The 21,955-nt window shown below is 47.2% G+C and overlaps 1 protein-coding gene across 1 annotated transcript in view; it reads left to right on the forward strand.

Moving 5' to 3' along the window:
- BCO1 (beta-carotene oxygenase 1) overlaps nucleotides 1-21,287 on the forward strand; it is a 52,635-nt gene extending 31,348 nt beyond the window's left edge. Inside the window, exons 7-11 of the mRNA XM_003780569.4 lie at nucleotides 430-687; nucleotides 11,106-11,211; nucleotides 15,759-15,853; nucleotides 17,519-17,630; nucleotides 20,605-21,287. Of these exons, the coding sequence (XP_003780617.3) occupies nucleotides 430-687; nucleotides 11,106-11,211; nucleotides 15,759-15,853; nucleotides 17,519-17,630; nucleotides 20,605-20,834 (801 nt within the window). The 3' untranslated portion in view covers nucleotides 20,835-21,287. The remainder of the gene's footprint in view (nucleotides 1-429; nucleotides 688-11,105; nucleotides 11,212-15,758; nucleotides 15,854-17,518; nucleotides 17,631-20,604) is intronic.
- The last annotated feature ends 668 nt before the right edge of the window (nucleotides 21,288-21,955 follow it).

The following is a 21,955-nucleotide window of genomic DNA, read 5'->3' on the forward strand; positions in this document are numbered from 1 at the left end:
AAGTGCTGGGATTACAGCATGAGCCACTGCGCCCTGCCAAGGCTCCAGTCTTAGATGTAGCCTGCACCTGGCAGATTCTCCCCAACTTGGTCATTGCCAGGGAGCTGGGATGTCAGCACAATGGAACAAGGGGACCGTGCACACTGGAGTGTCTCTCCAATCACTGTCCTCCTAGTGACTGCAAAGACTCTGGCAGCAAAGCATCCCTCCTCTCCATCTGAAAGATATACTCATGGAAATACAATAAACAGCTCTCATTTTGGGGGGCACTTTTGCCTGTCTGGTGTTGTGGAGCACACACAGAATGCAGAATGGGGACACGGTCCTGAGCCTAGCTCCTGGCGGGGCTGGGTTTTGTTCAGCCCCCAGATGCCACAGTGCCAGGCTGAGAGAGGGTGAGCTGAGCCCTTGATGTGTGTCCTTTTTCAGACTTATATCCACATCATCGACCAAAGGACCAGGCAGCCTGTGCAGACCAAGTTTTACACAGACGCCATGGTGGTCTTCCATCACGTCAACGCCTACGAAGAGGACGGCTGCATCGTGTTTGATGTCATTGCCTACGAGGACAACAGCCTCTACCAGCTCTTCTACCTGGCCAACCTGAACCAGGACTTCAAGGAGAACTCCAGGCTCACCTCGGTCCCCACCCTCAAGAGGTTTGCCGTGCCCCTCCACGTGGACAAGGTAACGGCTTCCAAGGAGGTCCCTTTTCTTTCTAGAGAGATATGGACCCAGGTGGGAAGTTACTTTGGCCCTTATTTGATTGACATGGAAATCCAAAATGAACTGTTCTTGAAAAACAAAAAAGTTTTCATTGTTTTTCCCAAAGTAGTACCGGTTCATAATAAAAACTTTAGAAAATATAGATAAGTAAAAAGGAAAAAAAAATCCCTATAAACCTACCACCGAAGATGATCATTGTGGATATATATGTTTGTCTCCCAGTCTCTCTCTCTCTCTCTGTCTGTGTGTGTGTGTGTATGAATCTTCATTTTAATCATATTGTACATAATTTTTTTTTTTTTTTGAGACATAGTCTCGCTCTGTCACCGAGGCTGGAGTGCAGTGTTGCGATCTCTGCTTGCTGCAAGCTCCACCTCCTGGGCTCACGCCATTCTCCTGCCTCAGCCTCTGGAGTAGCTGGGACTACAGGCACTCGCCACCACGCCCGGAGAATTTTTTGTATTTTTAGTAGAGACGGGGTTTCACCTTGTTAGCCAGGATGGTCTGGATCTCCCGACCTCGTGATCCACCCTCCTCGGCCTTCCAAAGTGCTGGGATTACAGGTGTGAACCACCGCGCCCAGCCGTCGTACATAATTTTTAACAGCTTTATTGAGATGTAATTGACACAGCATACAATTTGCCCTTTTTTTAATTTATTTATTTATTTATTTATTTATTTATTTTTGAGACAGAGTCTCGCTCTGTCACCCAGGCTGGAGTGCAGTGCCATGATCTAAGCTAACTGCAACCTCCACCTTTGGGGTTCAAGCGATTCTCCTGCCTCAGCCTCCAAAGTAGCTGGGATTACAGGCGCTTGCCATTACGCCCAGCTAATTTTTGTATTTTTAGAAAAGACGGCGTTTCACCATGTTGCTCAGGCTGTTCTTGAACTCCTGACCTCAGGTGATCCACCCACCTTGGCCTCCCAAAGAGCTGAGATTACAGGTGTGAGCCACCGTGCCCGGCCTAATTTGCCCATTTAAAGTGTTCGACAGCCTTTGGTATGTTTTCACAGTTGTGCATCCACCACCACGATAAATTTTAGAACATTTTCATCACCTCCAAAACACACCCCACACCCTTTAGCCATCACCTTCTAGTCCTCCCCTCCCTGCCCCAGGCAACCTGTCATCTGCTCTCTGTCTCTGCAGACTTGCCCTTTCTAGACATCACGTATAAATGGAGGCTTACAATACGTGGTCTTTTGTGTCCGGCTCCTTTCACATAGCACAATGTTGTCGAGGCTCATCTGTGTTGTAGTCCGTATAAGTGCTTCATTTCTTTTTGTTATTGTTGTTGGTTTTTGCTTGTTTGTTTGTTTTGAGACAGTCTCGCTCTGCCGCCCAGGCTGGAGTGCAGTGGTGTAATCTCTGCCTCTGAGGTTCAAGCAATTCTTGTGCCTCAGCCTCCCAAGTAGCTGGGATTACCCGAGTAGCTGGGATTACAGGTGCCCATCACCATGCCTAAGTTTTTGTATTTTTAGTAGAGGTGAAGTTTCGCCATGTTGCCCAGGCCGGTCTCGAACTCCTGAACTCAGGCAATCTGCCTGCCTCTGTCTCTCAAAGTGCTGGGATTACAGGTGTGAGCCACCGTGCCCAGCCAGTACTTCATTTCTTTTTATGGATGAATAGGTACATACTATCTTACAGACTGCTTTTCTTTTCTTTTCCTTCTTTTTTTTCTGAGACAGAGTCTCGCTCTGTCGCCCAGGCTGGAGTGCAGTGGTGCATGCAGTCTCAGTTCACTGCAAGCTCTGCCTCCCGGGTTCAAGCAATTCTCCTGCCTCAGCCTCCCAAGTAGCTGGGACTACAGGCACCCGCCACCACACCTGGATAATTCTTTTTGTATTTTTTAGTAGAGACAGGGTTTCACCGTGTTAGCCAGGATGGTCTCAACCTCCTGACCTCGTGATCCGCCTGCCTCGGCCTCCCAAAGTGCTGGGATTACAGGCGTAAGCCACCGCACCCGGCCCAGACTGCTTTTCTACCTATTTATGTACCTAAACATCTCTCCATGACATTAAATATTCTTTGAAACATCATTTTAAACACTTGCCTAATTGTTCATGGCAGGGATTCATCACCATTTGCTTACACAATTCTCTGATGTTGAAAAGCTCCGTTCTTGCACTAAGAATGACCATCAGGCCAGACATTATCCCCAATTAGGGTGATGTGGCCCAGGCCCTGGGCTTGACTTACAGAGACTTACAAAGGCTTCTGGCTCCAGAACTCACTGACTTCATGACTTAATTAATTTAAATGAAACCAAATTCAATTCAATTAAATGTTGATGGCTTACATTGACTAAATGCACCTTATGTGCCAGGTACTTTGCTAAGCATTTTGTTTTTCTTACCTCACTTAATGATCAAAACAACCTGTGGGAAACGTCCCTGTAGAAGCCTCATTTTACAGATGAACAAACTGAGGCTCAGAGAAGTTAAGAAATATGGGCAAGGTCACAGCCCAGAGTGGCAGAGCCAAGACCGGAACCTGCCCCAGTCTGTCTCTAAACCCCCATTTTTTTTTATGGGGGGATGAAGTCTTGCTCTGTCACCCAGGCTGGAGTGCAGTGGTTTAATCTCAGCTCACTGCAATCTCCGCCTCCTGGGTTCAAGCGATTCTCCTGTCTCAGTTTCCCAAGAAGCTGGGATTACAGGCATGTGCCAGCACACCCAGCTAATTTTTTGTTTGTTTGTTTGTATTTTTAGTAGAGATGGGGTTTCACCATGTTGGCCAGGCTGGTCTTGAACTCCTGACCTCAAGTTATCCACCCACCTCGGCCTTCCAAAGTGCTGAGATTACAGGCATGAGCCACCGTGGCCGGCCCTAAACCCCTGTTTGTAACTACGAAGGAGTAGGAACTCTGCTATTCTCCCCAGTAGCCCTAACTCCTAGGAAAGAGCCTCAGATGGTCCACACTTGGCACTCTGCAGGCCTGGCAGACGGTCCTACAGTATCCAGGGAGCCTTCTCCCACGCTTACCACCCAGTTTCTCAGTGCAGGAATTCAGCCACCCTCCCAGCCAGCGGGCAGGGGAGCTGGCGTTTGAACCGAGGTTTGTCTGACTCCAGAGCTGGGGTCCTCTCCCATCTCTCCAGCATTTTCCCACCCATGGCCATTTGTGTATCTCTGCCATGGTTTTTGTCATATTTTATATCACCTCTACTTAACATTTAAAAATCCATTTTTTTTTTTCATTTCAATCAATTCACTCTCTACTTAACTGATTTGAAAGGAAACACATCACTACCCAGTAGAAAGCTGGCAATGCTTGCTGCACAGAGAAGACAAGCATGAGAATAAAATAGTGGAAATAAAGCAGAGGTCTTGAGCTCCAGCCAGAGGGCTGTGGCTTGCCAAGACCTGATGTCTCTGTGAAAAAACAAAGTTTTAAAAGTATTAGGCATTAAAGACATCGTGGCACCTCACTGAGACTCTCCTTGACCTAGTCAGAACGACCGGAAGAGAAAAAGGCATTGATTTTCTCCCCCATGTGACTCAGGGCTATTGGATGAACAGCCATGTCCCGTGAAATCGGCACATGAGCCCTGGGCCCCTGCACCCCTTGCTCCAGAAGCACCGCAGTGCAGCCCCTCAGACTGTCTCCTGGTTCCAGGAAGTACTGAGGAGTAACAAGGCACAAAGGTAGTAAGTCTCAAGGCTGACCTCAGCCTAGGGATGGTACACAGAGAGGAAATGCTCCCTCCCATTGCCACACCTTACAAGATTTTATAACCTTTTGTCATGCTCGAGAATGCTTTGCTGCCTTGGAACCAAGCTAAGAATGTTAGCTGGTGTATCTTTTTTTTTTTTCTTTTCAGACAGAGTCTCGCTCTGTCACCCAGGCTGGAGTGCAGTGGCGCGATCTCGGCTCACTGCAAGCTCCGCCTCCCAGGTTCACACCATTCTGCTGCCTCAGCCTCCCTTGTAGCTGGGACTACAGGCGCCCGCCACTACACCTGGCTAATTTTTTTGTATTTTTGGTAGTGACAGGGTTTCACCGTGTTAGCCAGGATGGTCTCGATCTCCTGACCTCGTGATCCACCCGCCTCGGCCTCCCAAAACGCTGGGATTACAGGCGTGAGCCACCGCGCCCAGCCCCCTAGCTTGTGTATCTTTAAAAGCCATCGTGTGTTCAGGTACAGTGGCTCACGCCTGTAATCCCAACACTTTGGGAGGCGCAGGCAGGTGATCACCTGCGGTCAGGAGGTCAACACCAGCCTCGCCAACAAGGTGAAACCCTGTCTCTGCTAAAAATGTAAAAATTAGTCTGGCATGGTGGCCCCTGCCTATAATCTTAGCTACTCGGGAGGCTGAGGCAGGAGAATTGCTTGAACCCAGGAGGTGGAGGCTGCAGTGAGCTGAGATCCCACCACTACACTTCAGCCTGATCCCGCCACTGCACTCCAGCATGGGCAACAGAGTGAGACTCCATCTCAAAAAAAAAAAAAAAAGAAAGCTGTCATGTGAACCATCTGCTGCTTTGAAACTAGCAAAGGAAAGCAAGCCCTGGGATGGGTAGCTCCAGCCACGCTTTTTAATTGCTACTTATTGTCCCTTACATATGTCTTCTTACTGCACTTTCAATGGCTCTGCCTGCATACTGAAATCAGAAAGTCAGGCAGGTGGACAGAGACTTACATGCCCTGATCCGGCAGCTCCGGCTCCATCCCATCCAGAGGTTTACTGGAGAAGCGACCTCAGGAAGATGCTGCTCTTACTCAGATGCCCTCTGGGCCTGAGGCCTTTGCAAGACATTGCTGTCCCCTCTGTCTGAAACCCTGTCCTCCTGGGCTGACACTCCTGCTCCCCGTGGCTGGCTGCACATTGGTATCCCCTGGAGAGCCCTGAGACCCCCATGTCTGGGCCTTGGCTTCGGCCCAGACCAGGGAAGCCCAGGCCCGGGTGTGGTCTCAGAAACCCCCAGTGATTCTGCCGTGCAGCTGTGGAAGAGAACCTCCAAGGTCAGGGATCAGCAGCATGACCCGGCAGCTAAGTCCGTATCCTCTAATGGCGCCTTGTAGCTCTTTTTCAACATTTATCTCAAGTGTAAGTAACTTGTTCATTTCCCTCTTCCTGTTCAAGCCTAAGTTCTGGCAGGACAGGGACTCTGTCTCATCAGCAGTTCATCTGCTGCACTCAGAGCGTGCTCTTAAATATTTGAAATGAATGAGTGAATGATGAATACATGAAAAATGGGAAGCAAGGTCTCTAAAAGGGCGCAGCATCTTCCTTTAGCCTTTGGAATCCGTCCCAAGTGAAAAGTGCTTCCCACATAGAACAGGCAATAGCAAATTCTATTTAAAAGGCCAGGAGGTCCTGAATGTCCCAGATTCTCTTGCTATGGGACCAGTTGCAGTCAAAGGAAGGCGGGGCCGGCAGGGCCTCTGGGCACCGTGGGCCTGTTTACGCAGGGTGGTGTGGGGGTGCCTGAGGCAGGGCTCAGCAGTGGCAGGCAGTGGCTGGGAGGGGTGTGGGCAGGGGCGGGTCATCTGGACCTTGGCCCTGCCCTGGTCGTGCAGGGCGCTGTGTGAGGCCCGAGGTTCGCGTGCACCCACGCCTAAGGGGCATTTTACAGGAGGAAGCACTGTGGACCTGGAAGGGATGGCTTTGACGACTGGATCAGTGGGTTTGGTTTCTGGCTCCAAATGCACAAATGCAGACACTCAAATAAGAGAAGCACCATTCATGGAGGATCCGCTAGGTGCCAGGCTCTGTGTTCAATGCCTTTTCTGCTCTTAGACCCTGGCAAGAGGGGCCCCTGCTCCGGGTTTAGCACTTTGGAGGACTGTGGTCCAGACTTTCTTTCTCTAGCAGGACCCCTACTCCACAGGGTGAATTCACAGAGCCACGGCATTCTGCCTACCCAGAGGGGTGCCTCCACCCCCACCCCAACCATGTGCTAGACACCTGGGATCCCAGAAGCTCCTGAAGGGCCCAGCCTTGCTTCCAATACTTGTCTTCCTAAGGGCAGACTGCCACTCTGCTGTTCCTGCCACAGGCCCACGAGGTGGCCAGGGCTGGCTGTTGCCTTGGTTGTGCTGGCTAGGGCATCCACGCAGTGAGGGATGGAGCCTGGGATGAGGCAGGAAGGAGCCAGGGGCCAGAGACTGCCTTATTCCAGCTCAGAACTCTAAGGAGTCCTGGGTTCTCAATTCACAGTCATCCTTTCAGACCAGCACAGGGCATTGCTGGAACATTCTGTCTGTCCAACACAGTAGCTACTAACCACGAGTTGTTATTGTACGCTTGAAATGTGGCTGGCGCAGCTAAGGAATTGAATTTTTAATTTTACTTAAGCTTATTTTAAAATTAAACTTAAGGCCAGGCATGGTGGCTCACCCGTGTAAACCCAGCACTTTGGGAGGCCAAGCCAGGCAGATCACTTGAGGTCAGGAGTTCAAGACCAGCTTGGCCAACATGATGAAACCCCGTCTCTACTAAAAATACAAAAATTAGCCAGGCATGGTGGCTCATGCCTGTAATCTCAGCTACTCAGGAAGCTGAGGCAGGGGAATTGCTTGAACCCGGGAGGCGGAGGTTGCAGTGAGCTGAGATCGTGCCACCATACTCCGCCTGGATGACAGAAAGAGACTCAGTCTCAAAAAAAAAAAAAAAAAAAAGTAAAATTAAATTAAATTTAAATCGCAACTTATGGCTCGCGATTGCTGTTTGGGACAGCCAGTTCCACGCCATCATGAAGGGCTGTGTGTCAAGGCAGGGAGATGGTGTTGGACTTAATTTGCTTGGTGTATTTAAACAGAAGGTTGGTGGGCCTCCACTTGTACCCTCCTCCTGGCTCCTGCGAATTTTAGGGGCTATTAAGTGCTTTGCTAATCTCCATCACAACGTTCTAAGTTATTTATGATCCCGCACGTCTACAGATGAGAAAGTAACTTGCCCAACTTTGTAGAATTATCCCTGGGATTTGAGCTGGAACTGAAATGTATGCCTGTCTGGCGGCACTATGTGTCTGGCCCTAGACCAGCCTATTTTTCTCAACCATTATTTAATTTAATCCTAACATAATGCTCAGATGCAGGTGGAAACCACCTCACTTATACCCAGCACCACACTAAAAGTTATGAATCACCACCCCGATTTTACACAGTCGAGGAAATTAGCTCTGAGGAAAAGAGGTCTGCTCGAATCTGCACGGAACACCACAGTGTTGAATTTCATATGGCAGGCAGCATTCTAGGGGATGACGGTGATGACTACTTCTCATGAGAGTTCCCTTAAGTGTAGGGATTTCAGTGCAAGCTTGCAAGATGGTGCTGAATTCTGGCTGGAAAGCGATGTCTTCCTAAAACTGAGCATGCTGGCCACTGAAAGCAGCCGAGTCATGTTTGTTATTGCTGTGTGTGGAAAAATTCATGGTTTATTCCTCAACCAGTCCGACCAGTTTGGGGCTGGAGTTATAAGATGTCTGTGCAGACCAACTCCCTAAGAATCAAGGCTGGAATGTGCCCAGAGGCCTGTTGCTGTCACATGCTTAGCAAGGTACCAGGAAGGGCCTCCCACCAGCTTGCAGAGTCATGGAGGTGGAGGCATTGAAAGTTTCTGTTTATTTTTTATTTTTTTTTTGAGACGGAGTCTTACTCTGTCGCCCAGGCTGGAGTGCAGTGACGCGATCTCAGCTCACTGCAACCTCCGCCTCCCAGGTTTAAGCAATTCTCCTGCCTCAGTCTCCCGAGCAGCTGGGACTACAGGCATGTGCCACCACGCCAGGCTAATTTTTACATTTTTAGTAGAGATGGGGTTTCACCATGTTAGCCAGGCTGGTCTCGAACTCCTGACCTCAGGTGATCCACCCACCTCGGCCTCCCAAAGTGCTGGGATTACAGGCATGAGCCCCTGCGCTCAGCTAAATGTTTCTAAAATGCCACCGATGTGCCAGGTGCTGGGCTCCTTTGTCTCTGCATTTCCTCTCATTTGATTGTTACAGCCACCCTGCAAAACATGTCTTGCCCCTTGACAGCCCAAAGAAAAGCTTATTGAGTTGTGCATTCACTCATTAATTCAGCAATTACTTCCTGGGCACTAGGTGCCAGGCACTGAGCAAAATCTGGTCCCTGGCTTCATGGGGCAGACAAGCTAAAAGAAGGAAAAGAGCTTCATAAAGGAGATAATTACAGCTCAGGGCCAGTGCCTTGGAGACACTGCAGATTCCAGTGGAGTTGTTAGGGAAGGGGTGTTTCTTCTGAGACCTCAGGGTTTGGAGAAGAACCAGCCTCGGGGCCTTTGCACTGCCTTTGCCCTCTACCAGCAATGCTCTTGCTTCTGGGCCAAAGAATCAATGCAAAGGCCCCAGGCACAGGGTCTGCTTCTCTCCATGTGACTTTGGATCAGTCCCTTTCCTTCTCTAGGCCTCAGTTACTTCTTCTACAAATCGAGACTGAATTAAATTTCTGAGGACCCTTGCGGTTCAGCTGCTAAGTTGCAGTAAACTTTTCATGCTCGCCAACAAAAATGCTGCTATCCCTAAAATAGGTTGGTTTTAATTATAAAAGCCATTTTGAGCCAGGTGTACTGGCTCATGCCTGTAATCCCAGCACTTGGGGAGGTCAAGACAGGAGGATCACTTGAGCCCAGGAGTTCGAGACCAAGCTGGGCAACATAGTGAGACCCTGTCTCTACAAAAAATACAAAAATTAACCAAGGATGGTGACGCATGCCTGTAGTCCCCCAGCTACTCAGGAGGCTGAAGTGGAAGGATCACTTGAGCCTGGGAGTTTAAGGCTACAGTGAGCTGTCATCACACTACTGTACTCCAGCCTGGGCGACAGAGCAAGACCCTGTCCCAAAATAAAATAGAAGCCATCTTAGAAAATGTAGAAAGTAGAGAAAAGTTTAAATGAGAAGTCAGCCATAACAATAATCGTCCGTCGTCTTGTTCCTCAATATCTTCCAGAGCCTAACCCGTACTCATCTCCAGTAGTGGTGGCAGCAATATAATAATAATAAGTGATAGTAGTGGTAATATGGTAATAATAGTAATAATAATATAACAACAACATCATCAACAGAAGCAGCTGACATTTATCTAGCACTTACTGTTAAGCAGGCATTCTTGTGAATCATTTGTGCAGATGATGTCATTTAATCTGCACAATAACTCAAAGATGCATACGCTATTAATATACACATAAGGAAACTGAACTATAGAGAGGCTAAGTGACTTGCTCAAGGCCCCATGGTTAGTACATGAGGGAAACAGGGAGTAGTAGATGCTCAATAAATATTTAATCATGCTAAATCCCTCTCCTTGCTTATACTGATGACAGTAAGATACTGAACACAGCAAAATCTGACTGTAAATTGAGACCAAGAAATGTCCTTGAAGGCTGTTTGTCCACCGAATAATTTTTATTGCATGTTTGTTTTCATTTCTGCAGTGATAACTTTTTCTAGGAGAAAATACTGAAAATACAGAGAGGCATACAAAAAAGAAATTAAAGTCCCCCATAATCGCGTCATCTGTTGTATTTTTAATATTTGGTATATTGCAGGCCAGGCGTGGTGGCTCACGCCTGTAATTCCAGCACTTTGGGAGGCCGAGGCGGGTGGATCACTTGAGGTCAGGAGTTCAAGACCACCCTGGCCAACATGATGAAACCCCGTCTCCACTAAAAATATAAAAATTAGCCAGGCATGGTGGAATGCACCTGTAATCCCAGCTACTCGGGAGGCTGAGGCAGGAGAATCGATTGAACCTGGGAGGCATAGGTTGCGGTAAGGCAAGATCACACCACTGCACTCCAGACTCCAGTCTGGGCAACAGAGTGAGACTCCATCTCAAAAAAAAAAAAAAAAAAAAATTATACACACAAAAAATACCACACACACACACACACACACACACACACTTAGTGTATTTCTCTGTCTCTTCTCAGTGTAACTTTTTAATGTGGTTGAGCTCAGACTGCACACACAATTTGTCCTGATGATGCTTTTACTTAGTGTTATGTGATAAGCATTTCCCATGTTGTTGTAAACTCTTTAGAAGCATCCTTTTAACGACTGATGCAGCTTTTTATAGGTGAATCATCTAGTACTTTAAAAGTGAGAACTTACTCTTAGAAGCACATTAATTTTCCCTGTGAGGGGTAAGGCAGGCTCAGAGTAAGAGAAAAGAGTCCTATCACCTACCAGGTATGTGACCTTGGAGGAGTCACCTTAAATGGCTAATCCTCATTTTTTGAACTGAGACTAAGAATAACAACAGGAAACGAGCTGCTTCCTATGATTAATGTGAGGCTAAACCAAGATGACATGTATTCAAGCATTTTTAAAAATATATATACTAAAGCAAATGTTTGCTCTGGATTACACGTTTTTATTTTATGTTTTGAAAACTGAATTTTTTCAGAATGCAGAAGTGGGCTCAAATTTAATCAAAGTGGCATCTACAACAGCCACGGCCCTGAAGGAAGAAGATGGCCAAGTCTACTGCCAGCCGGAATTTCTTCATGAAGGTAAAATGCATCCTCTTGTCCTGAGTTTAGGAAAGGGGCAGATTTTCATGGGGACCCCAGAGGCCTCTTTACATAATAATTCCCTCCCGTGCATGGACAGGGGCCAAAAAGGAAAGGCTCTTGGGATGCCCCGATGAAAAGCATCTGGGGACATTTATCTTTCCTCTATCTTCAAATGCTTCCTAGGAAGGCAATGGGTGAGGCCAGGCACGGTGGCTCACACCTGTAGTCTCAGCACTTTGGGAAGCTGAGACAGGCAGATCACTTGAGGCCATGAGTTCAAGACCAGCCTGAGCAACGTGGCGAAACCCTATCTCTACTAAAAATACAAAAATTAGCTGGGTGTGGTGGCGCATACCTGTGGTCCCAGCTACTCAGGAGCCTGAGGCGTGAGAATCACTTGAGCCCAGGAGGTGGAGATTGCAGTGAGCTGAGATTGTGCTATTGTACTCCAGCCTGGGCAACAGAGCAAGACACTGTCTCAAAAAAATAAAAATAGGAAGGCAGTGGGTGGTTGTTGGGCCGGATGACTTCTGCAAATTCTGTCCCTAAGTGAACACGTTCCTATTGAACAGGCACAATACATTTCCATTTCTACCGCTCAACATCCACAATATCCTGCAAAAATAGGTGTTATCAGCCCCATAATATAGAGAAGAAAACTAGGCCTGAGAGACCTTGAGGTACACACAGAACGCAGACCCTCTAGAATAGGAGTCGCACCCATGGAGCAGGGCTCCTCAATCTGGGCACCATCGCCATCTGGGGCTGGGTCATTCTTTGCAGTGGGTACTGTCCAGGGAATTGTAAGATGTTTAGCAACATCCCTGGCCTCTACCCACTAGAAGCCAGGAAGACCCCCATTCTGAATTGGAGCCGCCAAACATGTCTCCCAACATTGCCAGCATCCCATGGGAGCACCATTGCCATGATGGAAAACTTCTGCCCCAGAATATAAGCCCGTGAGGCAAGGATTGTGTTGCTGTGCTCACAGCGCATCAGCAGCACATGACACAAAGGCTAGCATAGAGAGGTCTGTGTTCCATACGCCAAAGTGCAGAATGAATGGACTTGTCAAAGGAGACTCAGCTAGAGAGTGGCACGGTGTGCATTTCAACTGAGCGCATTGGCTGGGCACGGTGGCTCACGCCTGTAATCCCAGCACTTTGGGAGGCCAAGGTGGGTGGATCACTTGAGGCCAGGAGTTTGAGACCAGACTGGCCAACATGGTGAAAACACATCTCTACCAAAAATACAGAAATTAGCCGGCGTGGTGGTGCACGCCTGAAATCCATAATCCCAGCTAATCAGGAGGCTGAGGCAGGAGAATTGCTTGAACCCTGAAGGCAGAGCAGTGAGCTGAGATTGCGCCACTGCACTCCAGCCTGGGCAACAGAGACTTCGCCTCAAAGAAAAAAAAACAAAAAACAAAAACAAAAAACAAAAAAACTGAGAGCCTTGTTCCATCAGCTGCCCCATGCCAGGAGGTTTGGGCATCTGTAAGAGCACATAGATTGGGGACTCTTTTAGGATGACCTTTGGAGTTGACCTAAGAATCCACTTCCGTAAAAGGCATCCCATGCATCCCATAACTGGTTCTGTGAGGCAACTCATTCCCTTGGAGTCTTTAGAAATGAATCAATAGATGATGCCAGGTCTGAAGGCATCAACCCCCATCCCTGCTCACCCACCACATCACTTTTTTTTTTTTTCCTGAGAAGACCATGCTTGTTTATTGTTGCAATATTGTCCACACTAAAAAGTGTAACAATAAAGAAACCACCCATAATCCCTGCACCTGTGACAGCGCTTTGGGATACCCATCCAATCCTCCCATCATGCATGGATTGTGCGACATAGGCCGGGTCCCTTCCAGTGAGTTCTCAGACTGCTCTCATTTCATCCCGGCAGTGTCATTCTGTTATTGTTGACATTAGATTTGTTCATGCACATCAAGGGCTTAGTGTGGGGTCTGGCCCATAGGGAGAGTCCAGCCAATGGCAGCGATATTAGAACAGTCCTAAGAAGCAGGCTCAGACAATGTCAAAACTTGCCAAAAGGCAGGAAGCAGAGCCAGGTTCTGACCCCAGCCTTCTCTTATCCTAAATCCCATTGCCTCTGCATTTGTACTTTTGCAAAATGCATTCCGTATCATCTAGAATGTTCCGAAGCTGCCTCTTGCACTTAATGAATGTAACCTGAGTATTTTCCCACATCCTGAAGATTCTTCAAGAACATGGCTGTTAAGGACCAGGCATGGTGGTTCATGCCTATAATCCCAGCACTTTGGGAGGCCAAGCCTTAATTTCATGTAACTACTGGCCAGGCACAATGGCAATTACAGGCATTATTCATGCCTGTAATCCCAGCACTTTGGGAAGCTGAGGCGGGTGGAGCATGTGAGGTCAAGAGTTTGAGACCAGCCTGGACAACATGGCAAAACCCCATCTCTATTTTTTAAAAAATACAAAAATTAGCTGGGGATAGTGGCGCATACCTGTAGTCCCAGCTACTTGGGAGGCTTAGGCAGGAGAATCACTGGTCTGAGAGGGGCCCAGGAACATCTTGGAAGTCTCAGGCCTACTTTGAGGTCGAGGGCAGGCACCTTTTTCTTATTTAAGTATGGGAGTGTTCCCTCCGCCTCACCTTCATCTGGGCCTGTCCCTTGGAAGTTTCATGCTTTCTCATTTGTGGGATTGGACATCTCCTTCCCATCTCAATACTTCATTCCCCTTCCTGCCCCACTGAGCCTAATCAGCATTTATCCATGGATGTGTCTCTGCTTCCTCTTTTCTTGGACATTATATCTTCACCAGCAGTTGGCGGCAACCACCTAGAATATTTCCTAAGACTTGAACATGCATTTCAGTATTCAGACTTAGAAATTCAATTTGATGCAATAGGCATATATACATATATACACATTTACGGCCAAGTGCGGTGGCTCACACCTGTAATCCCAGCACTTGGGAGGCTGAGGCGGGCGGATCATGAGGTCAGGAGATCGAGACCATCCTGGCTAACACGGTGAAACCCCGTCTCTACTAAAAATACAAAAAAAAAAAAAAAGCCAGATGTGGTGGCATGCACCTGTAGTCTTAGCTACTCGGGAGGCTGAGGTAGGAGAATTGCTTGAACCCGGGAGGCAGTGGTTGCAGTACGCTGAGATTGCGCCACGGCACTCCAGCCCAGGCGACAGAGCGAGACTCCATCTCAAAACAACAACAACCACAAACAAACTATATATATATATATATATATATATATATATATATATATATATATATATGCACACATACACACACACATTTACAGAGAAAAAAATAAGATTTTTGATTATGTAAAAATAATAAGCATGATGAATATTTCACATAATGAGAAACTTAGATTCTATCATAGAAAATGTAAACTGTAAGGCGGTTACAACCCCAGCAACGCTTCCAAATTTTTTCTCTTTATTTGTAACCTAGCAGAGATACAGTAATTCTATAACCAGCATTTTACACTTAACCTTATGGTTATTAAAATCCCATGTTATAAAAATGCCCATGTTATTAAAATCATTTGTAAACATTGGTTTTCCATAATATTATTATAGAATTCACCAGATTTAATTAACTGTTCTCCATTGACACCCTTTTCCACAGCTTCCCATTCTATTTTATTTTTTAGTTTTTAATTTTAGAGATGGGGTTCTTGCCATGTTGAGCAGGTTGGTCTCAAACTCCTGGCCTCAAGTGATCCTCCCATCTCAGCTTCCCAAAGTGCTCGGATTACAGGCATGAGCCACCATGCCTAGCACAGCTTCCTATTTCTTTTTTTTCTTTTTCTTTTCTTTTCTTTTTTTTTTTTTTTTTTTTTTTGAGACAGAGTCTCCCTCTGTGGCCCAGGCTGGAGTGCAGTGGCACGATCTCGGTTCACTGCAACCTCTGCCTCCTAGGTTCAAGTGATTCTCCTGCCTCAGCCTCCCAAGTAGCTGGAATTACAGGCGTGCGCCACCACGCCTGCCTAATTTTTTTTGTATTTTTAGTAGAGGGAGGGTTTTGCCATGTTGGCCAGGCTGGTCTCAAACTCCTGAACTCAAGTGATCTGCCCGCCTTGGCCTCCCAAAGTGCTGGGATTGCAGGCATGAGCCACTGCACCCAGCCAGCTTCCCATTTCTCATCACATATGTGCACATGCGTGCACACATATTTACACATCAGCACTTTTTTGAAAAAAGCTTTAAGAAATTGCAGTAGCCTCTGATTTTAATCATGCAATTCTCTTTGATTTCTATGTTGGATAATTAAAGATGTTTATACACTTAAAACCTAGGTCTGCGATACCTTGCTCCTGGACTCTCTAATAGAGCTGGGGTAATTAAATTACCAGAGGCTCCCTCCCCTGCCTTTGACCACCTGTGATCCAATCCAGGCTCTAAATCAAGCTCAAGGATCTTGGTTTGGAAACGGATTCTGAGGAAAGGCTACCCAGTCTGACAGGAAGGGTGGATGCTCCCAGCCCCCAATGATGGGGGCTTCATCCACCTCCTCATTTCCTTGTAGGCTTAGAGCTTCCACGGGTCAATTATGCTCACAATGGAAAGCAATACCGATATGTCTTTGCTGCAGGAGTTCAATGGAGTCCAATCCCAACTAAGGTACTGGTCTCTGTGTATTCACAGGCTTTTCCTACAGTGATTGTGTCTATATGCAAAGCTGAATTCTAAGGTTCTGAGATGTTGATTACAAAAGAGGAGGTCAGAGGGAATAAGCATAGGATAAAATAAATTTGAAGTAAGGATGGACAGCTGGGAGAGGGAGTGGCACCTAATGGGCTAAGGTTCAGGTAAGAGGTTATGGCTGGAGTTTATTCACTGATTTCTTTATTCAATACATATTTAATGAGCACCAACTATGGGTTACAATGTGGTAGGCACCGAGGATAAGGAAGTCAGCAGGGTGGATTCCCAATCCCTGACCTAAGGAACTCACCCTCTCCAGCAGAGAGGGTGTAGCTGAAACTTAGAGGATTTATTTGCTTCTTTTTTTGTTTTGTTTTGTTTTTTCCTTTTTATTTAAAAAATATATACAGAAAGAGGCAGAGTCTCTTTGTGTTGTCCATGTCTGTCTTGAACTCCTAGGTTCAGGGGATCCTCCTGTCTCAGCCACCAAAAGTGCTGGATTACAGCCGTGAGCCACCATGCCTGGCCCATTTTGCTTCTTAAGCTACCATTTGTCAAATACTTACTGTGTGCTGGGCACTGTGCTAAGTGCTGTGCAGGTGTCACTTCTTTTTAACGTCTTCATTTTTCATAATAAAATGGAAAATCTTTTTTTTTAAATGCAAACAGAGCAGAAGTGTACACGGCCAAAAATTAAGCCTCCACCCCTCCATACCCCAAGCCACTCCACTAATCCCAAACCCCAGAGGGAAATAGGCCTATTGGGAGATTAAGAGAGATTCAGGGAATTGCACCCTTAAAGCAACAAAGGGGTTGTATTATACTTTAAATGTTTGCATTGAATATATTCATTTATTTAACTCATATAAAATTGCAGTGCAATTTCAAATACAAGATATATTCAATATTTTTAGGTGGGGTGTGGTGGCTCACGCCTGTAATCCTAGCACTTTGGGAGGCTGAGGATTGCTTGAGACCAGGAGTTCAAGACCAGTTTGGTCAACAATAGCAAGACCCTGTCTCTATATTAAAAAATAATAATAAATTTTAAAAGATTTTAATTTTTAAAAGAATTCCTTGTGCAGTATCAGCTACGTGGTGGCCAGAGGACCCATGTTTAAAACTGGGGGAGGAGGCCGGGCGCAGTGGCTCACACCTGTAATATCCCAGCATTCTGGGAGGCTGAGGTGGGTGGATCACCTGAGGTCAGGAGTTCAAGACCAACCTGGCTATGGTGAAATCCCGTCTCTACTAAAAATACAAAAAATTAGCCGGGCGTGGTGGCATGCGCCTGTAATTCCAGCTACTCGGGAGGCTGAGGCAGGAGAATCGCTTGAACCTGGGAGGCGGAGGTTGCAGTGAGCTGATCACGCCATTGCACTCCAGCCTGGGCAACAAGAGTGAAACTCCGTCTCAAAAAACAAACAAACAAACAAAAACCAAAAAACTGGGGGAGGAGAGTTAGCTCCTGTGCTTTCTTGGCTGTGCTCACCAGAGGTAGCTGTCATTGGGAGATTATGTCAAAGGTCTACATCCGATGGGCTTCATCTCCTCTGTGTGGATCTTCATGCGCTCCTATTTGCAGAGAATAGTATTCTCTCAAACAAGTCATTTATGTGTTTTTCCTCGTTGGATGTACAGATAATAAAATATGACATTCTCACAAAGTCATCCTTAAAATGGAGAGAGGACGACTGCTGGCCAGCGGAACCCCTGTTTGTGCCCACGCCAGGTGCCAAGGATGAGGATGACGGTAAGACTCTAAGAAGCCATGCCTAGTGGCTGCACGATGCTGCAGATCCCCCTCTAACAGAGACACCATCTGGGGGCAGCTGACCCCCCTAGGTCATAAACGGGGTGAATTGGTGCTTTGAAGTCTACATCTGTCTGGCTCAAAGCTAAAGGGTGAGGAGTCCCCAAGACCACCTTTACTTCTGATACCAATTGCAAAGTTTGAGGGTCCCCAAGATAGCCTTCAGCTTCAATAATTCATTAAATCACCAACCTCACTGCAAGCACTTATGCTCACAGTTCTGGTTTGTGGCAGTGAAAAGATACAGACTAAAATTAGCAAAGGGAAGAGGTGCACAAGACAGAGCCCAGCAGGGACCAGGCAGGAGCTTCCAGCTGCGCTCTCCCAGTAGAGTCACAGATAGCACTGACTTCTCCTGACAATGATGTGTGACAATGCTCACCGAGTATTATTGCCTGCCAGGAAGCTCCCCTGAGACTCGGTATGGAGAGTTTTTATTGGGGCTCAGTCATGTAAACATCGTTGACCGCCTGTGTGTCTGACATTTATTTTGTCTTCAGTCCTCCTGGAGATCAAGCTCATACCAGGTGGCCCAAGGCCCCACCATAAATCCCACTGTAAAGGTAGACTGCCTGGTGTGGCCCAAGGCCCCACCATAAATCCCATTGTAAAGGTAGACTGCCTGGTGTGGCCCAAGGCCCCCAGGTATACAAAGATACTTGTATCAAGCAGGACATTCCACGGGTATAGAGGTGACCTCCCAGAAGCTGAGGACAAAAGCCAGCCCCCTCTTTAGACAAATTTAAGTTTTTTACTGCACAAAATCCATCTCCTTTCCACTCAGTGACACTAAACTCTCTCAGAATGCAGAATCTTGGTTTTAAAATTGATTGCAGTGGCTGGATCCAAAACAAGTGTTTTTAAGAAATGGAGTCTTGCTCTGTTGCCCAGGCTGGAGTGTAGTGGCATGATTATAGCTCACTGCAGCCTCAAACTCCTGGGCTTAAGTGATCCTCCTGCCTCAGCCCACCAAGTAGCTGGAGCTACAGGGGCACACCACCATGCCTAGCTCATTCTTTTTGTTTTTTGTAGAGAAAGGGTCTCACTATGTTTCCCAGGCTGGTCTCAAACTCCTGGGCTCAAGTGATCCTCCCATCTTGGCCTCCCAAAGTGCTGGGATTACAGGTGTGAGCCACTGCACCTGGCCTGGATCCTGGATCCAAATTTTTAACAATGTATAAGCATGTAAATGTTTCACGGAGCCCCTGGAAATGTGTATTTGTGGCCCACCTCTATTTTCTAGGTTTCCACTTGACTGAACGATCCTTTCCCTCTTTCATTCTCAGAAATGCTTCAGAAATGCCCTGCCCACAGCCCTGAGGAGGCTAAGGAGGGTAACTAGAACCATAGGTGGGGATGCCACCTGGCCACGCCAGCAATGGGGCTGCCACACCTGCAAGGAGGGTAGGCTGCCCCACTTGAGCCTGCCAGCTTCTTCCCTCAGGTCACAAGGGAGTGGTTTTCCACCTGAGCCTTGTCTTCCTACTGATCATGGCATGGCACGCCAGGCCAGCAACCCTGTGTCACTGTCATCTCCGAGGCAGGGGACCACAGGCCTTGCCTCCTGTTCAGGTCGTTCTCCCACTCAGTGGGGTGGACGCTTCCTTTACATTCTCTGTGAGGAGGGAGTATCGTTGTCTTCATTTTACCAATGGGATGCTCAGAGAGTGACCTTGTTGCCCAAGGTCACACACCCCTTACATTCAGAGGTAAGATTTAAATCCAGGCCATTCTGACTTCAACGATGCTCAACTGCTCTTCCACCTGGGACCCTCTGGAGACATTGAGAGTGTTTGCAGGAAGTTGATATGCATTATTTCGTTTAACTCTCTATCCCTTCAGAGTGAGTATTGAGAGTATTTCCATTTTACAGAGGGGAAGGATGAGTTTACTAGCACTGCTACATGTGCAAGAGATGAACTGGGCCCATTGAAATGCCATTCTTCAAGCCAGGTGCGGTGGTTCATGCCTGTAATCCCAGTACTTGGGAGGTCAAGGTGGCCAGATCGCTTGAGCCCAGGAGTCCAAGACCAGCATGGGCAATATAGGGAGACCCCATCTGACAAAAAATACAAAAATTAGCCAGACATGGTGTCATGTGCCTGTAGTCCCAGCTACTTGGAGGGCTGAGGTGGGAGGATAGCTTGAGCCCAAGAGATCGAGATTGCAGTGAGTTGTGATCACGCCACTGCACTCTAGCCTGCACAACAGAGTAAGACCCTGTCTCAAAAAAGCAAAACAAACAAAAAACCGAATGCCATTCTTCGATGGCTGCAATAATTTACAGAGTGCTTTCAAAATCCATCATGCAGGAGATACTCTCGGCAACCCTGTGGAGTGTAGGTGAGATTATCCCATCTCTACAGATGAAGAGACTGAGGCTCCGAGAGGTCAAGGGACTGGCCCAGCCAAGGCTAGAACCAGGTTTTCTGGTTTGTTTGTTTGTTTTGAGACCATGTTTCACTCCGTCACCCAGGCTGGAATGCAATGGCGCGATCTCGGCTCACGGCAACCTCCACTCCCAGGTTCAAGTAATTCTCCTGCTTCAGTCTACTGAGTAGCTGAGATTACAAGCACCCACTACCACACCCAGCTAATTTTTGTATTTTTAGTAGAGACGGGGTTTCACCATGTTGGCCAGGCTGGTCTCAAACTCCTGATTTGAAGTGATCCGCCCACCTCTGCTTCCAAAGTGGCGGGATTACAGGCGTGAGCCACCGCACCCGGCCTAGAACCAGGTTTTCTGATGCCTAGTTCCCAGGCCTTTTCCTTCTGTTACAGTGTCTCAAACTCACTTCCCTCCTGTTTTGGTTAGATACACATGTTTAAAGAGGGCAGACAGACATGCTGAGAAATTCATCCCTCCGACTGAAGGCTGCACTTTCACAAAGTGTTTTTTTCTGTTTCCCCAAAGGAGTAATCTTATCAGCCATTGTCTCTACTGATCCCCAAAAGCTGCCTTTTCTGCTCATTCTGGATGCCAAAAGCTTTACAGAATTGGCCCGTGCCTCTGTTGATGTCGATATGCACATGGATCTCCATGGATTATTCATTACAGACATGGACTGGGACACAAAAAAGCAGGCCGCTTCTGAGGAACAGAGGGACCCGGCTTCCAACTGCCACGGGGCTCCTCCGACCTGATAGTGTTGAGGTTTGGGTAGGGGAGGGGAGCTCGGCTGTCAGAACTCCATGGATACGTTTCTTTGGATGGAGGGGAGGGCCTTCATTACCTTTTGCACTTATTCTTTCTGTGGGTGCTTTGACAAGGGCATGGCAAGAGAGCTTGTCAGTATCATTTCTTTCATTTTCTTTTGGCTGTAAAAATTTTGTTTGAAAGTCAAATATTTGAACATCAAATATGTATTGATTAGATCCAGTCCTTCTAAGAAAGCTCCTTTCCTTGAACATAAAGACCTTGACCATGAATCAGAAATTGTATTCAATGACATTATCATCATTTTTAGAATAAGCCACTAACCTATTAGAGAAGAGGCAGATAATTATTTATCATTGTGCCTTCCTCTGTCTCTTTCTCTTTCCTTTGCTCCCTCCCATCTTTCTAGTGGACTAAATTGTGTATCTGGGAGTTCTCACTTTCTAGCCAGGCCTGATGAGTTACGTTACGTGACCAGGAAGGCATGCCACTTTGTGGTCATTCCGTGCAAGTCATGGCATAATATAAAATAATAAAAACTTTAAAGTCTGCTCAGACTTTATTTTTACATGGCTTCTCCCTCTGAAGGTCTTCTAAGGCAATAAAATAGTTGCAGAGCTTGATGGTTCACAGCCAGCACAATGCCTCATTGTACAATCGACGGGACTAACAGATTGCTGTGGGACTCTTCTTTGCAAGAGGGGATTAATAGGTACTAGACATTGACCTGACTAGCCACAGCCGAGGGGCTCAAACCCAGGATTGAGTCCCAGGGCCTGGGCTGGCTTGAGGAGTTCTTCCCTGCTGCTGAGAACTAGAGCGGTGGGCCGTGCCCATGTGCGTAGATAAAAGGAGTTTCTCCAAGCTTGTACGTGCTGCCAAGATAAACCAGGCATTTCAGGCAGTGTGGAAGGAGGTAGAAGTCCCCTGAGCCAGGTAGTGATGGGGATGGAGAAAGTTGGGAACAAGACAAATGGGATGCTACACCACTACCAGGAGCCCCATAGGCATCTGAGTCTACAGTCAAGTGGGTGCCTGATGCATGGTTTAAAGAAACAAAGGCAGGCTGGATAATTCCCAGGTCATGGGATCGGGGGAGCTGGGCTTC

Source organism: Pongo abelii, chromosome 18, assembly GCF_028885655.2.
Source record: "Pongo abelii isolate AG06213 chromosome 18, NHGRI_mPonAbe1-v2.0_pri, whole genome shotgun sequence".
Classification (NCBI taxonomy): Eukaryota; Metazoa; Chordata; class Mammalia; order Primates; family Hominidae; genus Pongo; species Pongo abelii.